We start from the raw sequence: 21021 nt of genomic DNA, 5'->3' as shown, positions 1-21021 counted from the left end.
GAGACCTCTGACCTTTGACCTCTTGACCCCATAATCAATTCAGTTTATCTTTACATCATTATACATACTTGTACCAAGTTTGATTGATATCCCTTCAGCCGTTCTTAAGTTATCGCAGTAAAAAAACCTATCATGGACGGACAGACGGACGGCCAACCCAAAAACATAATTCCTCCGGCAACTTCGTCGGCAGAGGCATAAAATGGTCTGTGCTGCTTCCTTGCTTGACGCTCAGCATTTAAAAAGGACAGAGCATGGACAAACAACCAAAGTTCCAGAATAATAACCCAGGCTTTGATGGGTTTAATGGCTTCATCCTGCATCAAATTTCCTTGAAAGGGAACTCATGTTATATAGAGCTGGTGTGCAGAGTTACTGGTGCGGGGAATGGTGTTCTGCAGAATCATAATGCCATGCCTTGATGTGTGATGCATTAATATAGCCCGTAGGGTTATCTCGGCTGGGACGTAAGGCAACTCGAGTCGCATCGTATGGCAGAACATCGCCAAAGCGATTCCGCTCCATGTTTTCTGGCAGCTCCGCAGTGGAGCACGCTGTACCAGGCCGCATGCACGGCACAGCTTCATACTCTGCAAGCACCACGCCTTGGTCGAGATGAGCTTGCAGCCTGCTACACTACAGTTTGAAGGGGTGGCATGGGATGGGATGGAAGGGGGTAGGGGGCGAAGTTGTTAAGCTAATTTCACCGTATCATCAACCATATTTACCACTTGTTAAAACAACATCTGAAGTACAATGAGAGTCTGAAGCCTTTTAAAAATGGGGAAAGCTTTCATGTTCACAATGCCTTTATATTGCCATATCCATACATCCATTGGGACCAAACTCGATGCAGAGCGTTGGTGCTGCCTCAGCAGTGTCCTTGGCTATTGGGCACAATCCTGGACGGGTCGCCACTCCGACACAGGATACCAGCATGCTGGCACTCATTTTTCCGACCTCAGAAGGATGACAGGCAGAGTCAACCCCACCTGGTATTAATTCAACAGAAAAGTGGGATTTGAACTCAGGATCCTCAGATCCCAAGCCCACCATTAAGCCAACACCAGGCTATATAGCATTGCAATGTAATCACCCTCAACTTCGGTTTGGTAATGGCCTAATGGTGAGGACACCACACTCGTATCTCAGAGGCGTAAACTCAAATCTTGCTTCAGATGATTACGAAGGCTTTCAAACCACTTCTCAAAGAATTATGTTGATATCAGTTTGTTAATCAATGCAGTGTACAGTTGCCTTCATAATGACCTTCAGAGAGAGGACAAGCTGCGTGTCTCACCTCGTCTGATTTGTCTTTGAACCAAATTCAAATTTTTTGCTTCAGCCTTAATGCTCTTGGGTCGTGTAGGGATTGGCACTCTAAAGATTCCTTGCAAACTAGTGTGACGGTGAAGTGTTGAACCATTTACTTTTACGACAACTCTTCACTTCAATTGAGCACCTGACTCAGTAGCTCATGTCTCTCGATCTCTCTCGATCTCTCTCGATCTCTCTCGATCTCTCTCGATATATATATATATATATATATATATATATATATATATATATATATATATATATATATATATATATATATATATATATATATATATATATATATATCTCTCTCTCTCTCTCTCTCTCTCTCTCTCTCTCTCTCTCTCTCTCTCTCTCTCTCTCTCTCTCTCTCTCTCTCTCTCTCTCTCTCTCTCTCTCTCTCTCTCTCTCTCTCTCTCTCTCTCTCTCTCTCTCTCTCTCTCTCTCTCTCTCTCTCTCTCTCTCTCTCTCTCTCTCTCTCTCTCTCTCTCTCTCTCTCTCTCTCTCTCTCTCTCTCTCTCTCTCTCTCTCTCTCTCTCTCTCTCTCTCTCTCTCTCTCTCTCTCTCTCTCTCTCTCTCTCTCTCTCTCTCTCTCTCTCTCTCTCTCTCTCTCTCTCTCTCTCTCTCTCTCTCTCTCTCTCTCTCTCTCTTTCTCTCTCTCTCTCTCTCTCTCTCTCTCTCTCTCTCTCTCTCTCTCTCGATCTCTCTCTCTCTCTCTCTCTCTCTCTCTCTCTCTCTCTCTCTCTCTCTCTCTCTCTCTCCATTCACGTGGAAACATTCGCTGGTTTGGTAATTTCTCGGTACAATTATGATTTTGAGTTTCCACCCAAACGAAGCGGCTCTCTATTCCGCATGTAAACCCATTCATGGGTTCGGCATTATCAGTTTCGCCATTCACCACGTGTGGAAACATTCTCTGGTTCGGTAAACCATCGCCATTGTTTTCAGCTTCACCATCACCATTAAAGGTGAATAGATTTTACACAGATATACTCCCAGTTTTAGGACCAGCCCCACCATATTTTCTGTGCACTTTTGGGGACCCTGCACATCCCACCCGATGAGCTCTGACCGGGGGCCCCTCATCTTGGAGGGGGGGCCCTCAAACTTCACCTTTATTCACCTTTTTATTTTTATTAATAATTTATCAACTCACTGCCATACTCGAAGTACGTAATAGCAACCTTAAGCGAGCGATATTTCCTGTTAATACCTTCACATTTCACCCGTATTTGCAAACATGATAATTAGATGCCCTCTGACGGCTCTGAGCATGCAATGCATTCGGTAAATGGAATAGTGAAAGCATTTCTTCATCAAAGTTTGTAATTATTCCTGTATTAGTACCGCAAAGGCAGTGAAGGACTGTATGTCCCTTTACAAAACCAACTTCACTCCCCACTTCTCACGTCTTCCCCAATCTCACAAGGGTTCCCTTGTTTCTCATTGTTCCCTCCTCTTCTCACTGCCCCCCTCCACCCCCTATTTTTAATTTTCACGATTCCCTCACAACTCAGTCCAATCTTCCGCTCTCTTATCCAATGAATCACTGGCAGCGGACCATGACGCTTCTCACTTCTGGTGTGGTGGAGACCACATTCATAATGAACAGCATCCCTTATAAAATAGGAGAGTTCTAAATGTGTGATGGCCCAGGGGACACATCGGCTTTGGGCCATTGTTGGGCCAACATCAGCCCTGACATTTGGCCAATGTCATTTGATCCGGCAGGCCGATGGGCCACCATCAGTTGGTGATGTCACCGCTTTTACAAGCAATTGTAAACGTTGGTCCGACGTTGGCAAATAGATTTCGTTTTAAAAACAAATTATATTTTACTTTTACAACCGTTTATGTCGTCCAGTTATAATATGTATCAATCAATCAATACGTCCCCGTCACTTATGATGATGGGTGACATTGAAGTGCTGGCTGCCATTGCAGCAACAGCAGCCTCTGCAATCAATGCACCCTTTCTAATCGCTGCTCTCTCGCTTTGCCTTATTTGTGTCAAGTCATGCCAGTTCCCCTCAATATTGAAGATCTGTAGGTCTTCCATGATTACAGCCTTCCAACGTTTACAGGGCCTGCCACGTGGGCGAGTTGATAGTTTACAAGTTTACAAGAAAGTACTCTCTTTACGAGACTATGGTCTGGCATACGGCAACCGTGACCCAGCCACCTCGGTCTTGACATCCTCACCATTGTGCTTATAGTTGTTATGTTGGCATGGGCTAGGACTTCCACATTGGTGATCTTTTGCCACCAGCGAATATGCATGATGTGGCATAAGCATATCTGGTGGAACATCTCCAGCTGGTGTAGGTGTATATTTCTGGTAGCCCAGGTCTCGCAGTATTGTCAATATAGCAGTATTACCAAGATGTCACGGCGATATACAATCAGCTAAGTGTTGAGGGATCGACCTGAATGATGCCACACTCGACTTTAGAGTGAATAGAACATGGATGTTGTACTGGTTAATCGCTTCTGGATTTCACCATCCAGGTTTCCATCACTGGTGATCATGCTTCCCAAGCACACAAACTTGTCGGATATTTTTAATGGGGTATCTCCAAGAATAATGGGTAATAATCCAGCCGATCGTGATGGTTGGTGTCGTGTCTGTTTTTTCTTTACTGATTGCCAGTCCTCACCTTGTGCAGGTATCATACAGGGTATCAATAATTTTTTGCAGTTCCTCCACCTTATTACAGGCAAATGCAGCATCATCTGCATAAAGGAGGTCTCTGATGATATCTGGCAGAGACTTGCTCGTCCTTCGCCTGTGCAAGTTAAACAGGTTGCCATCCAATTTGTAATGACTACCAAAACCCATTGTCTGCTAAACCCCCAAGTGCCAATCCAATCAGGTAACAATATGATGGTGAAGTAGGCAGGAGCTAGAATGCAGCCTTGGTGGAAACCTGTCGTGATGTCAAACTTTGAAGTTGTTTCCCCATTGATAGATACCTTTGCTTGCATTCCTTACAATGGAAGCTGTGGATCAAGTTGACGAGTTTTGATGGAACACCACTCTTTTCCAGCAATCTCCATGCAAGGCCTCGGTCAACTGAATCAAAGGTTTTAACTAGGTCAATGAAAACAAGGTGCAAGTCCTGCCTCTGCTCCCGACACTTTTGTGGTCATTCTCTCAAAACATTGTATCTAATGTAGACCGACCTAAGCGGAATCCACTTTGGGTTTCTAGAAGGAGTTTTTCTGTTAGAGGCTTGAGGCAATTGAGTACCACTCATCAATTGGGTACAAAAGAGACCCATCCAATATGAACTGGCAGTCGATCCAGATCTGGATGAGGTGGATAAAGCCATCAAGCAGATGGCCAATGGGAAAGCCCCAGGAGTAGATGGCATTCCACCTAAGGTCCTGAAGAAAGGTGAACCAGCCCTATTCACAAGAGCAGTGAATAGGGCTGCTCCTCTGCTCTTGGTCACCCTCTGTCTGTTCTATTCACCCTCTCATTTGTTCAAGGTCATCTGCCATCTGCTTGGAAATCAGAAAACATTACTGCCCTGCATAAAAAAGGTGCAAAAACAGATCCCTGCGACTACAGACCAATCAGCCTTCTCCCAATCATCAGCAAGGTTATGGAATCCATCATCGCTTCAGACATTAAATCCTTCCTCTTATCCAATGGCTTGATTTCCAATCATCAATTTGGGTTCAGAGCAGGTCACTCTACACTGGATATGCTGCTTCTGCTCTCCCAACAATGGATGGAGGTCCTCAATGCCGGACATGAAATCAGAGCCATATCCCCAGACATCGCGTGCTTTTGACACGGTCCGACATCCTGCCCTGCTCACCGAACTCTCTTCCGATGGTATCCAAGGCCATCTCCACTCATGGCTCGCAGACTTCCTCTCCTGTCGCAGTCAACGTGTGGCCCTAAATGGAGTTCTTTCATCCCCTCTTCCTGTGCAGGCTGGAGTTCCTCAAGGTAGCGTTCTGGGCCCTTTTCTTTTTCTGCTTTTCATCAATGATTTCTCCGACTCTCTGGAAAATCCTCTATATCTCTTTGCTGATGACTCGACCCTCTGCCGTACCATCAGTCATCCCTCAGACTGGCAAGCAACAGCTTCTTCGCTCACTGCAGATCTGGATAAAATCACAAACTGGTCCAACACGTGGAACAGGTCTTTCAATCCGGACAAATCTCACACCCTCACTTTGTCTCTCCGAAAGGACCATTTGGACCCCCCCCCATCTACTTTCTCAAGAATCCTCTGGAAGAAGTCCTTTCTTTCAAGCTTCTGGGTCTCACTATCTGCCATAATCTTTCCAGAGAAAGCCACATTTCAAACCTCGCCTCCAAAGCCAGTCGCCGACTGGGAATCCTTCATCGTGCAAAGTCTTTCCTCGGCCCACGTGAGCTCCTGACCACATACAAAGCTTTCATCTGCAGCCTGATGGAGTACTGCTCTCCCCTCTGGGCTGGTGCTCCTGCCTCTCACCTTTCTCAGCTTCACGCTGTGCAAACCAAGGCATTTCAGATCATTGGAATCTCCAGCGATGAGACCGAGTCTTTGGGCCTCTCACTCTCTCACCGCAGGCAGGTCAGTGGTCTTTCTGTCTTCGACCATCTCCTCTCCAGTCTCGCACCCCACCCCGTGCTTTCTGCGATTTGTCCCCACCATATTTCTGCAGGGCGCTCAAGGTCCGCCAACAACCCCCTTCTGGTAAAACTACCAAAATCACGAATCACTGCTCATATTCACTCTTTCATTCCTCTTTTTTCCCGCCTTGAGAGTAAACTCCCTCACGCTGTTCAATCCCATTCTTCTCTCCAGGCCTTCAAAACAGCTGTTCACCATGACCTCTTATTGTCCCCCAACCAAATCCTCGATCTTTTCTACCCCCGTTAATCCATCCCAAACCCACCTCCTTCAGATTCCCTGCTTTACTTGCTGAAACTCCCTGTAATGTCCATCTTGTATACCCCATGTCCCCCCCCCAATCCCTCTCCCTCCCACAGATCTCCTCACGTCTCTGTTCTCCACTGTTTTGTCCTTCCCACTCCCGCTACTCTTGTTGCATGCCCCCCTTGCTGTGCGTTAGCTCCCATACGAGCCTCGACAAGGTATACAAAAAAAAAATTAAATAAAACAAACAAAAAAAATCTCTGGCAAGAACCTTCTAATAACCGAGAGTGGGTTAATACCTCTGTAGTTTCCACATGTAAATGGACACCTCTTTTTATACAAGGTAATGAGGGTGCCATATTTCCATTCCTGAGGAACACATTCACTTTGCCAGATATACTGAATGAGGTGATGGAGACTCGTGAATAGGGCAGGTCCATCTTTCTTCAGGACCTCAGGTGAAATGCCATCTACTCCTGGGGCTTTCCCATTGGCCATCTGCTTGATGGCTTTAACCCCCTCATCCACATCTGGATCGACTGCCAGTTCATAATGGATGGGTCTCTGTGGGACCCAATTGATGAATGACCTGTCAACATCTGTGTTGATTAAGGTCTTAAAATGTTCTCCCCAGCAGTTGAGAATGTCTTCTCATTGGGTCAGGCAGGTTCCGGTGGTAGAGTTTATGGGGTGAAGCCCAATAGGTTTCCTCTTTGATTGGAACTTGATGGCTTTGAAGAAGTTTAGAAAGTCATGCTTCTCTGTAAACGCATCAATTTATTTGGTCTTGTTTAGGCCTAAGTCACATTTGCTCTACGGCGAGGATATGGCGGCCGTACGCCCTCTGAATTGACAGAAACGTGCGGCGGCTGCAGAGTTTCTGCGGTGGCCTCAGGGTGGTCCTACGGCGTTTGGCTATCTTTTACAGGCCGTAGGGGTCGCCGTGGAATTATAACGCGGAGTTATAACTTTTTTCATTTCTATGTTCGCCGTAGCAATTCGACAAGCCAAAAAAAAAAAACTGGTAAAAATAAAAATATAATATGAACCCAATCGTTACCGTCCGTCTGGCCGCACATTCACCTTAGGGCCCCCCTGCGGTCGCCTTGCAGTCGCCTTGCGGGCACCTTGAGGCTACCTTGCATCTGCCTTGAAAATTCTATGGCCGCCGCAGGGCCCCCTTAAGGTCACCGTGCGACATCAAATCAAAAACCGTACGGCAACCTCACGTTTTTGGTCTCCACAATTTCTAAATACGCCATGCGGCTCCCCAAAAAATAAAAACATATGTGACTGCTACATTGTGTGACCGTGGAAATACTGCGGCCGCCGTATAATTGCTAGTGGCCGTAGATTTTGGAGACCCCACGGCCGCCGTGGCAAATGTGACTTAGGCCTTATCCACCACTGATTCTGCATTCTTCTTCGCTCCCGCTGGCATCGGCTCTTGATCTGCTGGTGGTGGACGCTGTTTTGGTGTTTCTAATGCCAAAACCACTGCAAAGGCCTCCGTTTTCGTGTCCAGAAGACTCATGTTGGCTTCATCATTTGAGTCAAACCAATCCTTATGCTGGCATGTTTGGGTTCCCAGCACTGATTTTGCTGTGCTGTAGATAATGGTTTTCAGGGATTCCCATTGTTCAGCATAGTTATCGGTCAAGTATTTTGGGAGAGCCTCACTTGGAGTTGAAGAAAGTTCTTGCTGCTTGGCTGATGATTGTAGTAGAGCCACATTAAGACATGGACTGCAGGGTTTCAAATGCCGACTGGTTGAGCAATGGACTCTAATCCTAGTTCTTGCACACACATGCATGTGGTTTGTCCACAGTCAGCACTTACGGACTCAATAATCATTGACATCGGTCACATAATATCTCCTTATGATGATGTAATCAATCATGTGCCCCACGTTTGATCTTGGATGGTACTACGTGGTCTTATGTCAATGTATAATGTGTATATTTTGTCAGTATAGAAGAATTTATATACGTTTTGGAATTTGGAACTTGAGATTTCGTCATGAATTATTATTGTTTTATGGTGTAATTATTTCCCAGTTTGCTGTCATGAAATCCCAAAGAAGTAGTTTTTGATTATGAATGGATGAATGGGAAATTTATCCATTCATAGTTAAACATCATCCCAAAATCAGATGAAACCCATCTTCCTTTCAAATATCATCCAAAAACATGTCTACCACCAACATACAAACTTCTGACAGGATTTATCACAGAAATGATGTACCACCACCTGATGAAATCGGTATTCCAATAAATTTGGCTTTTATTTGAAATTAGGAATATTTTTTGTCAATAAAAAGGGGAAGTGGGGGGGGGGCTTTACAGATGCAGTGCCCGGGGGCTTTACAGATGCAGTGCCCGGGGCCTTAACAGATGTCGTGCCTGGGGCCCAAGGGTGTTTTAATCTGGCCCTGCTGCACATGTCCTAAAGTGGGTGGGAGTTTTCACAAAATTTCTCAAAACATTTTTTTGGGAGATTTTTGGCTCCCACCTTTGCATAGCAATGGGTACCTACCTCACTCGTGTATTGATTTGCTTATTGTTGACCAACGTCCTTGTCCTTTATGTGATATCTGTGGAAGCTTCTCCATGAAATTTAAATCACTTTTAAAGACACATTTTTAAAGCCAAAGGCCATTTGGTCATTGCTGAATGCATGTTTACATTTATCTCAAGGTCCATTATGAATGTCCTTCACAATCAGACAATGCGTGGGCAGGTTTTAACAGGGAGGGAAAAGTTGATCTTTTCAATTACTTTCTTAAGCCACCAATAAGGGCACTCGGGAGAGTACGTACATACCTCCAGGCTGAACAGTTTACGTTTTGTATCCAACTGATAGGCCAGATCTGAATCCAGACCTCAGCCAAAATCTAATTGGCTTGTTCTTATCACCTACCCAACTCATCCACCAAGTTTCGTCCAAATGGGTCCATAACTTTTTGAGATATCGGGCTAAATATCATGTTTGGCCCTTTCTCTCAATGGTGACGAATCATTTAATGAATGCTAGGATCCGGATTTGGATCCTCAATAAAATCTAATCAATTTGTCCCTGTTACATTCCCAACCTGTCCACCAAGTTCCATTCATATCTATCTCCAACATTTGGAAATATCATGCTACATATTGTTTTTAGCCCCATCTCTAAATGGTAAAAAAAAAAACCACTGAAAAGTAAAAAAAAAAAAACATCGGAATCTGGATCTTCACTAAAATCGAATCAATTCATCCTTGTTACCCACCCAATCTGTCGACCAAGATTCGACCGAATCTGTCCTTAACCTCAGGGTTGAGGTATACTGCTCACTGACAAACAGAGACAGACAAGCAGGTAAAAACATAACTTCCATCCACCTTCAGTGGCAGAGGTAATTACACGTCGCAGACATTAAATGGGTAATGCAAAACAAAAACAGCCAATTTTGTAACAAGCAATATGAATAAGTAAAACACTGACCAACTCCACATACCTTCTCATCAATAGCCAGCCTTGCCACATACTCCTCACTCTCCTTATGGATAAGTGGTGCAGGAGTGGAAATTCCATTGGGGGAAAGCTCTTTTATGTAGCAAAAGCCTGACGATTGTTTCTGCAGATCCAGTGTCAATGAAAAAAAACAATCAATACGATTTCACTCCTTCAAAGACAAATATTTATTACATATGCCAATATGGTGCAGTTTTTGACCACCCCTCCCCCACCCCACCCCATGCAGTCCAAATATGTCTCTTGTTCCCTTACTCTCTCTTTTTATTAACATGTCTCTCTTTTTACTATCTAAACACCCCCCACCCCTTCCATATATTAGGGCCCTTAAACAAAGAAAAAAAAAAAAACAAGAGAAAGGTTTCTGTTTGGGTTAAAGGCTCAATATCTGAAAGGACGATTTTGACAGATGGACCAAAAATGATCGATTTTCAAAAAAGAGAAAACAGAATAGGATCACTTTTAAAAAAAGAGAAAACAGAATCGGATCACTTTTAAAAAAAGAGAAAACAGAATCGGATCACTTTTCAAAAAAGAGAAAAAAGGAATACGATCAATTTTCAAAAAAGAGAATAAGGAATACGATCAATTTTCAAAACGGAGAATAAAGGAATATGATCAATTTTCAAAAAAGAGAATAAAGGAATATGATCAATTTTCAAAAAAGAGAATAAAGGAATATGATCAATTTTCAAAAAAGAGAATAAAGGAATACGATCAATTTTCAAAACAGAGAATAAAGGAATATGATCAATTTTCAAAATGGAGAATAAAGGAATATGATCAATTTTCAAAAAATAGAATAAAGGAATACGATCAATTTTCAAAACAGAGAATAAAGGAATATGATCAATTTTTAAAAAAGAGAATAAAGGAATACAATCAATTTTCAAAACAGAGAATAAAGGAATACGATCAATTTTCAAAAAAAGAGAAAAAGGAATAAGACAAATTTTCAAAAAAGGGAAAAAGGAATATGGTCAATTTTCAAAAACGAGAAAAAGGAATACGATCAATTTTCAAAAAAGAGAAAAAGGAATAAGACAAATTTTCAAAAAAGGGAAAAAGGAATATGGTCAATTTTCAAAAATGAGAAAAAGGAATACGATAAATTTTCCAAAAAAAGAGAAAAAGGAATACGATCAATTTTCAGAAAAAGAGAAAAAGGAATATGATCAACTTTCAAAAAAGAGAAAAAAGAATACAATCAATTTTCAAAAACGAGAAAAAGGAATAAGATAAATTTTCAAAAAAGGGAAAAAGGAATATGGTCAACTTTCAAAAACGAGAAAAAGGAATACGATAAATTTTCCAAAAAAAGAGAAAAAGGAATACGATCAATTTTCAAAAAAAGAGAAAAAAGATTACGATCAATACAAATATATACATATTCATATATACACATATACTGTACATATATATATATATGTATATATAAAAAATATATATGTATATATATATATATATATATATATATATATATATATATATATATATATATATATATATATATATATATATATATATATATATATAAGCGTGTGTGTGTGGGGGGGGGGGAGGCATATAATTGTCTGCCATATTTGCATATGTAATATATAGATGGCCGTAAGAGAATTGTGAAATTGTGCGGAAGAATATTCAGAATTTTTCTTTGAGCTGTGGGTGGTGCGTATGTGCCTGGTTCGATTTCCATTGCTGAAACATGTAATTTTCTTTGATGGTCGGCAGAATACACTGGTAAATGCAAGATTGCACAACATATAAATTATTTAAATGATATGATGGAAGAATGTTGGAAACCACCATAATGCTCTGGTAACAGCCATTCCCTAAATAACCAATTTATGGATTTGGGAGGTTGATACCTCCTGTGCCATTTAATGGTCGAATTATAACTTGGGATTTTAAAACTTCATAAAACTCTCAAGCAAATATTACACATGATTCACGAACAAATTAATCAGAGATTATTTCACTAAACACACATTGCAAATGTCACACAACTCTAGAAATGCATTGTTCTTCTGCAATGAAGGAAGTAAAGAGAAAATGCATAATGTGCAGGTACTGTAATTCTTACTTCGTTTTTGAAACATCCATCAGTGTTGCAATGCATGGCAAAAACACAAGTGACGCTCCAAGATATTCGATGCATGGCATCAATTGGTTAGTTTTCGAAAATAGATTTTATAATTTCCTTAAGATTGAAATTGTAAGCCAAAACTGATAACTGATTGATAAAATAATAATAATAATAATAATAATAATAATAAAAATAATAATGAGTTCCATTGCAAGGCACTTCAATGCAGGCCATTCAGCCCATCAAGCCTTTGTGCAATGGCTGCCAACCTATGGTTGTTTGTCCATGCTCTATCCTTTTTAAATACTGAGCATCAAGCAAGAAAGGAACAGAACCATTTTTAAGGTCTCTATTATGGCTCAGGTGGGGTCAGGTTCAAACTGTCAACCTCTTAGACTCAGAGCAGATGCTCCAACCATTACACCACAAAGTCTGATAATGATGCCAACTGAACTGTCCTGCTATATCCCTGAATAACATTAAAACAGGACGTTTGCTAACCCAAATAAAAGAAGGGACGAAAAACAATAATTCCAACAAAACTCACACGAAATGCAAGCTCTCGTTCAACGAATGCATCCTGAAGAGAAACCATCTCGGAGACGGGCCGTTCACGAGGTGAGTGGAGGTGTGGCCTAGCCTTCACAGCCATGCTGAGATCTGGCTCTGAAATGCATGGTGCCAGTAGTCCACCGTTAATTACACGCCTTTCACTTTCCCTTGCTGCCAAAGTTGTTGGTGAGCAGCTGGTAACCCGTGTTTGCATGCCAAGATGGTGTGTTGGAGTCTGTCCATTGCCTAAAATTTGCTCTTTTGATGGAGGTCGACTTATTCGAGATAGCATTGCCTGAAGTTTTTGGCTATGGGGCAGACCCTCAGGGTAGCCAACAAGTTCCAACACAGGCAGGCCCTTGGCCTTGTGCACTTCATGAGCTTCTCCATTAACTGAGTTACAAGATGGTTGGCCATTTGAGCTGGATGATAGGCCGATTGCATCCAATGTGAGGACTGAGCTAGCACGATCATGGAGGGAAAGACAGTTCATTTCATTTAGCAAAGGCCAGTGGTTCTTGCTTCTATCGGGTGTTCCGCAGGTACCCACCTCAAGGCTATATCGCTTATGGATTGCTGAGCCTTTTTGTCTTGTGGATCCTATGGAACTCTCTTGGTACAACTCACTGGGGGGCCTAAATATGGCCTCCTCTCGGATTTCTAACAATGATTGGGCAGTGGTGGGCCACTTCAGGCGACGGCAGGCCTGTTCATTTAGAACTCCTGGGCTTGTAGGATTGGCAAGGTCTGGAGTACTGGCAGCAGGTCGAGGAGCAGTGTATGGGGGTGGAGGTCTCGATAAGTGATTTCGAAGCATCACTGCAACCTCTGCGTATTGCTGTGGATTTAGGGGCAGCTCAGGTGTGCTAAGAGTATGTGGGAGAGTGGGTGTTGTGAGGAAATCGGAAGCTTTATCGTTGTGAGATAACGACTTTATAGGTGGCTCTGTATCAGGCGGGCCTCGAGCAAAGTCTGGACGTCCAGCTGGAACTGGCTGGCTATGAGCCAGATGCAGGAGAGGTCGTCGCAAATAGGATGGTGTGTAGGCCTGACAGGCTTGCGTTTGCTCATAACATCCCTGAGGAATCTCTGGTTGGCTACAGGCCAAAGCTTCACCATGGCCATGGGTGTAAGTCTCACCAAGGCCTAAATGATGTTGACAGGTTGATCCATGGAAGTTATTACCCTTTGTCTCACAGCAAACCCCTGACCTTCTTTTAAAAGCATAGTTTGTAGCCTGTTCTATAACAGTGTCATATTCAGGAGCGAGATGGTAGGATGGCGAGATCCGAGAGTCAAGGCCATGGTGCAATGTGGAGGGGTGCAAATGTTCTGGCAAGGATTCCGTGCAGGAACTTGAACTGCCAGGAGCAGAAGGTGGGTTGAATCTTTGGGAGTGATGCAGTGATGGAACAGGAGGAAGGTTCTTTGTCGTCCCGTTAACAAGAGGGATGCTGGGAAGCAAGTCATCAGGATGTGGGAATTCATGAGCTTTCTTCACATGACAGAAACAATCATTCTTGTGGTGCCGGAACCTTGAAGCTAAAAAAAAAGGACATGAAGAGAGAAAATAAGTTTGTGATCATCGTTCTGTGTGCAATACATGGATGCTGGCTTGCATCATTGCTGGAAGCACGGTTGTGCCATTGATGCAACCTGTAGGTTAGATGAGGAATTTGAAATTTGGCCAAGGAGCCGGCAATAATTCATCTACTCTTCATGAAGGACACCCTGGGGGGGATTTAATGTCCACCAACTAATAATAGCAGAATGACACCAGCCATAATGTCTAAGAGACAGTGTGTACATTAATGCTTCACCCTGCATGTGAAACATCAGGGTGATAGTATATACCTCACTCACGATTCGAACCCCAGGCTAAACAGCTCAGAGGTGATTAATCGAGGCTATCTTGCCAGCTGAAGTTTGTGTCGAGGAATTGAAAATGCAGAAATAACTAGAAGGGCACTCGGTAGAGTGCATAACCTCCATCAAGTAAGCCTGATCCACGAGAACATATCGGGCCCAATACATTTTTGAAATATCATGCTATACAGTACTATATCGTTTTTTGCCCGATCTCTCAATGGTGAAGAATCACTTTAGAAATTAAATAACTCTTGTTTTCAGATCTAGATTCAGATCCTCACCAAAATCGAAACAATTTGTCATGGTCACACACCCAACCTGCCCATCAAATTTCATCTGGATCTGTCCACAACTTTTTGATATATGCTGCACACAAACAGACAAACAAACAAGAAAAAGACATCATGCAGAACATGATACTTGCAAAATCCATAAAACAAATTTGACCTCAACAATAATTGGTGGATGAATTCAATGACCAAATATGCAACTCTTCAAATTTCAAGCGAATCAGATGAAAATTGACAATTCTATAAATTTGGTCGATGCTGACCTCAAAAATAATTGGCTGGCTGAATTCATTGACCTGAAATATAAATCCTCTTCAAATTTCAAGCCAATTGAACGAAAATTGAGGATTTTAGAAATCCCGCCTAAGTTGTTAACCTTTGGCCGATGTTGACATTTTGGTCAATTTTGACCTCAAAAAGAATTAGTGGTTGAATTCAGCAAGCTGATATGAAAATCCTGTTAGTAGTGTAAATAGGGAGGGTTTGATGCAGTGATGTGTCCCATTTCTCAAAGTCACACTATTCACTCGCTTGCGCTCACTCATATTTCTCCTTTTCAAACTGGAACACATTACTTTGTCAAACACCTCTCTTTTGACACTACTCCCCTGCAGGGGGGAGGGGGGGCTGGGATTTGCCTTCCTTTCATATGATCATTTCTTCAACAAAATTGAGTGGTCAAATTGAGATCCTATAATTATTTGTTTATGTTATATTTTTGGGAATAACTTAATTTTCTTATTACACATTACCATCGAGTATTACCTGAATAGTTCTTGGTGTAAGTATCTTTGTTGAGCAGAGATGAAAATGACATAGTTCTCTTAAAGCTCTTGGCTGCACACGTTATTTGGCAGTCTGACTCAAACTTGGTAATTTTCCCAAACAGATTTACCCCTTTGTTCATTTTCCTGCTTTTCAACCACACCCAGTATTTCCCTGAAATACTGTGAGACTGTGTTTCACTTCCTCAAAATAGTTTCGCTTTATAAAACCGCGTTTCTCTTCCTCAAACATTTTGACCCAACAGAGATGAACAAGAACTTGCTTCATGACCATTTTTTTTTTTGGTTTTTTTTTGCATACATTGTCGAGGCTCGTATGAGGGTGAACACACAATGCAGAGCAAAGGGGGGGGAGCATAAGACAAGAGGGGTGGGAGAAGGAAGGACAAAACAGTGGGGAACAGAGACATGAGGAGATCTGTGGAAGGGAGAGGGATGGGGGCAGGGAACATTGGGTACACAAGATGGACATTACAGGGACTTTCAGGAAGGAAAACAGGGAATTTGAAGGAGGTGGATTTGGGGTGGATGAATGGGGCTCGAAAATATCAAGATTTTGGATGGGGGATGATAAGAGGTGGTGGTGAACATCTGTTTTGAGGGAAGAATGGTATTGAACAGTATGGGAGTTTACTCCAAAGGCAGGAAAAAGAGGAATGAAAGAGTGAAGTTGAGCAGTGATTCATAATTTTGGTAGTTTTACCAGAAGGGGAATGTTGGAAGACCTTGATCACCTTGCGGAAATATAGTGGGGAGACATCGCAGACAGAACGGGGGGGGGGGGTGGTGAGACCAGAGAGGAGACGGCAGAAGACAGAAAGACCACCGACCTGCATGAGGTGAGAGAGTGAGAGGCCCAAAGACTCACTCTCATCGCGGGAGATGCCAATGATCCGAAATGCCTTGGTTTTCACAGCGTGAAGCCGAGAAAGGTGGGAGGCAGGAGCACCAGCCCAGAGGGGAGAGCAGTACTCCATCAGGCTGTGGACAAAAGCTTTGTATGTGGTCAGGAGCTCAGGTGGGCTGAGGAAGGGCTTTGCACGACGGAGGATTCCCAGTCGGTGACTGGCTTTGGAGGCGAGGTTTGAAATGTGGCTTTCCCAGGAAAGATCATGGCAGATAGTGAGACCCAGAAGCTTGAATGAAAGGACTTCTTCCAGAGGATAGTTGAGAAAGTGGATGGGGGGGGGGTTCTAAACGGTCCTTTAGGAGAGACATCGTGAGAGTGTGAGATTTGTCAGGATTGAAAGACATGTTCCACGTGTTGGACCAGTTTGTGATTTTATCCAGATCTGCAGTGAGCGAAGAAGCTGCAGCTTGCCGCTCTGAGGGATGACAGATGGTACGGCAGAGGATGGAGTCATCAGCAAAGAGATATAGAGGATTTTCCATCTTTCCTCTGAGGAAGAATATAAAGACCCATCACAACATTGGTTTCATACACAATTAAACTGTTAATGAAAGCTTTGTATATGATTCATTCCTCAACAAATTAATTCCTCAAAAGTGTGTGTATGTGTGTGTATATGTGTATATATGTGTATATATGTATATGTATGTGTGTTCGTGTGTTTTAACAGGAAAGAAGCGCTCAGATGATTCAAGACCCCTCATTCTCTCACTCAAACATATAATAAAATCTGTTGTAGATATTTTAATGGGAAATATATTGTATGTTTTAAGTATTAATTATATCTGTGTGGCTTATGATTATTTAATTTTAAATTACAAGAAGAGAATAAAGGGAAAAGAAGGGAAGTGTGCCCTCACCAACGACCCCCCCCCCATCCCACCCCCTACTCCTCCCCGTGCGTGTGTGGGGAATGGTGGAGGATGGGATGGGGGAGGGGTGGGTCAAGGGTGGGGGCACACAAGGGGAGTGGATGATGGGGTAAATGAGTGTGGCTTGTGTGGATAGAGACAAAGAAGGGGCCCGAGTGAAATTTTTAATTAAATAAATGTGTTGTGTGTGGAGAACAACTGAACTAATCATTGTATGAGGTCATATGGATGTGGTGTATGGCTGTGGTGTATGGATGTTTATGTGGTGTATGGATGTGAATTGTGAGGGTGGAGTGAATTTATTTATTTATCATCTTTGTCTTTTGTAATTCTTGTGAATAAAATGAACCTAACATTTCTTCTTCTTTTAAATCATATAATTTCTTAGTCGAAGGAACTGTATCTATCACATCAACAATTTTAAAAAGTTCATTTGTCCATTGCTTGGTAAAACCTTTTTTAAAGTGTGATTTCCGAGGATATATTCTTATGACATGACCAATCTTAAACTTTAGATTTCTCAGATTAATCTCCCTTTCATATTCTAATTTTTTGTAAATGTTTCTCATCATTTTGATTTTGTTGATGAACGAACCATATTGTTGTAATCATCTACAATGTCCTGAATTAAAGATAACCATTGTTGAGAACCAAGTTGAGTGAAATTTTTTATGCAGTCTCTCTTTTAAAGTGTGATTAAAATGCTCAATAACAACAGCTTTTCCTTCATTAAAGGTGCTGTATAATGCAATACCGTTATCTTTAAGAAAATTCATAAATATTTTGTTGTAGAACTCCATTCCCTTATCACTTCACAATTTATGAGGTTTTTATCTTACTTTTATTAAATATCTGTTGGAAGGCTAACATAAGAGTATTACCTCTTTTGTTCTTCAAAAGAACAACCCACGCATATCCACTCCTTAAATCAATAATGGTTAAAGCAGACTTGTACCCCTTATCATTATTGAGTTCAATCAAGTCAGCGGGCCAGATATAATCAACTTCTTTGGAATAAACCTTCCTTCTTTTAAACTTTGTGATTATTCGTTTATGTAATTCATCAACTAATTGCTCTTCAATCTTAATGACATCATCAGAGCTTAATAGTTTTATTGATAACCAAGTCCAAGTCCAAGTCTCAATTTAGCACTTATCATCTTCTTCACGATGAACCGATCAACTTTTTCTCTTAAGGTTGGATTGTGTATCAAAGACAAATTATACAACATTTCTTGATCCATTTGTGTTTTTCTTCCAATGTCGTGCTGTTTCCATAATCAATATTATGCTTCAGACACACTTCATCAACCCTATTTAGAGGTTTAGACCAAGGTTTAGGATTGTTTGCCTCATCTAATGTTTTATCCAGGGTTGTTCCCGGACCACAGAAAGAAGACCCTGGTAGATGCAATTCCCCTTGTATTCCAGTTGTTGTAAATTTACTCCCCGATAAAACTTTTGTACATCTCCCCCATTTTGTGTTTGGAGATGAATTTACTCTCTTTAGAGCCACACACTGAACATATCCATTTTTGTATAACCCTATTATTTTCACTTTTAACATATGAGATATTTTAGTGTTGTTTTTCTTTTTACATTTGAGACAATAATTCATTTATTTATGAGAAAAATTCCTACAGAGTGTGAAAACCTTTTAAGTTTCCAACATAAGCATTTGAATCTTAATTTTTAAAACATAAAGAATCCTAAGAAATGCCTTCACTCTCTCCTCCATTTACTTAAGAAAAAAATTGTAAAACCTTAACCAAAGTCAATATCACCAACATCATCAATAACATAATCTTTCTTTCTTTCTCTTCCTTATTTCCACTTTCTCGTTTAAATCTACTCCCTGAAATCGATGTTAATACTCTTGACCCATATATTTTTGATAGACTTGTTAATTCCTTGTTTTCCTCCTCAGTGCGTTGAGATTGATATATTTTCTGTAATACCTCCAATCTTTTTCTAACCTCAATGGTTTCCATATTTTTATATGTATTCATTCTCTCTCTTTCCTCCCTCTATATTTTCTCCCTTACCTCCTTCTCTCTTCTCCTTGCCTCCTTCTCTATCTTCTCCATCTTCTCCCTCTCCTCCTTCTCCCTTGCCTCATTTTCTTCAACTCCTTCCTCATCCATTACTACCCTTGAACCACTTTCACCCCATAGAATATCATATGTCCTGTGTCCTGGATTACTTGCATATTCCTGTGTCCAAAATATTTTTTTTTACAACAGGAGACCAATAAAATTTCTTCTGAATTTCTAAAAGAGCTTTATATTTTATCAACTTTAAAACCTTTTCATTATTTAACACTTTAGATAAATCCAAACTTGTTGGTTTATCAACATCAGTATGAAGTCAATGTTTTTGTTGAAACCCCCCCATTCCTAAGTTGTAGAACATATTTATTAAATTACAGAATACCCTTTTCTTGAAGGTATGCTTTGACACAGAAATGATAATTTTCTTGAAGCCTTCTTGCTGTCATTTATGTATCAGAAATATATGACAGATTAATATAATGACAGATAATACCTCCCCATCTTCCTATGGTTAAATCAGTTTGTATTCCCTTACTTATTATGTAAATTCCTGTTCTTTGTGTTTTCATAATATAAACTACGGCAAAGCTGTTATTGATTTTAACCTTATCAAATTCTTTTGTTTGTTGTTTGCTAATAGTGCTTCCACAAATCTCATTATCGGCACCAAGTGGCTAATATTCTTCCCTATGAGACTGATTTAATTCTTTCAGGTCTTCTAGGCATATTTTAAATGACCAATTATACCCTAAATCATTCATGTCATATCCCCAAGGTTCTCGTCTCATAAAAAACTAAATGTCATTCTTTATAAAATTTAATTTCAATTGGAACTGTGAATTCTGTATGACCTGGAGATAAAATCAACATTTCTGTATCTTTGGTATACACAGTCATTTTATTTAAGAATATAAATTGTGATAAATCACTTAATCTCACCAAGTCATTCACATCTGTCGGGCTTGGATAATTTATTAATTTCAAAGCATTTTTCATCTTAATATTTTTTGTTATACTATATTTCTGTCATTCAATCTGTGCCTTTGTGTAATATTTTGATAAATCAATATCCAGTTCTTGGGATACACCAAAGGTAAAACCATCTTTTCCAAAATAAGTCATTCATATTAGATTAAAAATAACTTCATAATTTTTTTAAAATATTGTCGAGTTGAACTTATACATAGACATAACTGACCACAACATTTGGAATTTAATTATTGGTCTTGAAATGTTTGATAAGCACCATTCTGTAAGAATTTCATTACTTCAACAGGTGCTAGAAGACCATAACTATCAAAATAATATTTACCCTGATTATAACATAAGAAACCGAGCAAACAAACCCAATGAAAACCACTCCCATTAATATCTTCGAAATTCATAATAATATTCTTTTTATATTGAGACAAGTTTGTTAATTCCTCTCTCATACAAATAAACACATTATCAATTTTAATTTTTTTTACAATATTTGGCAAGTTCTATATTTGATGTTGTATTCTTTCCAAATTCTTTAAACCACTCATCAATGCTCATTTATTTATGAGAAAAATATAATCCATTTTTCCCTTTAGTTAATTTTGCACCAGCTTGCGCAATAGAAGAAAACATATCTCCAACTAACAATCTTGCTTTATCAGGTAGGCTTTCAAGTTTTTCAGCAAAATCTACAATTACAGCACTTCCACTAATTTGTTTCTCCAACTGTTATCTCTTTACAACTCTTTTTGAGCCTGTATTTGACCAATCCTTTTGTTAGCAGTTTTTACCGCTGCAGAAATACCGCACGTCAATGCTCCCGCCACACTTAAACCAGCAAATAAAGGAATTAGAAATGAAAGAAATCCTCCACTCATCTCTCTTCTTGAATAATTCTTCAACATTGGTTTTGAC

The 21021-nt window shown here is 40.7% G+C and overlaps 1 protein-coding gene across 4 annotated transcripts in view; it reads right to left on the bottom strand.

Annotated features, from left to right (window-relative positions):
• The window catches only part of LOC147019907 (tyrosine-protein phosphatase non-receptor type 14-like), a 144879-nt gene that overhangs the window by 19099 nt on the left and 104759 nt on the right, over positions 1 to 21021 (bottom strand). For all 4 annotated transcript variants that reach the window (XR_015061569.1, XM_085894747.1, XM_085894748.1 and 1 more), the window contains exons 14-16: positions 12344 to 13890; positions 9694 to 9813; positions 418 to 636 (exon numbers count right to left, since the gene is read on the bottom strand). Coding sequence is in view for 3 of the 4 variants with exons in the window: in XM_085894747.1 (XP_085750873.1) it covers positions 418 to 636; positions 9694 to 9813; positions 12344 to 13890 (1886 nt within the window). In the remaining variant the exon portion in view is untranslated. The remainder of the gene's footprint in view (positions 1 to 417; positions 637 to 9693; positions 9814 to 12343; positions 13891 to 21021) is intronic.

This window comes from Eptatretus burgeri, chromosome 9 (assembly GCF_056783735.1).
Source record: "Eptatretus burgeri isolate ZD-2024b chromosome 9, Ebu_testis_v1, whole genome shotgun sequence".
Classification (NCBI taxonomy): domain Eukaryota; kingdom Metazoa; phylum Chordata; class Myxini; order Myxiniformes; family Myxinidae; genus Eptatretus; species Eptatretus burgeri.
Note: the sequence above shows the minus strand (reverse complement) of the source record. Positions and strands in the feature narration are given on the sequence as shown.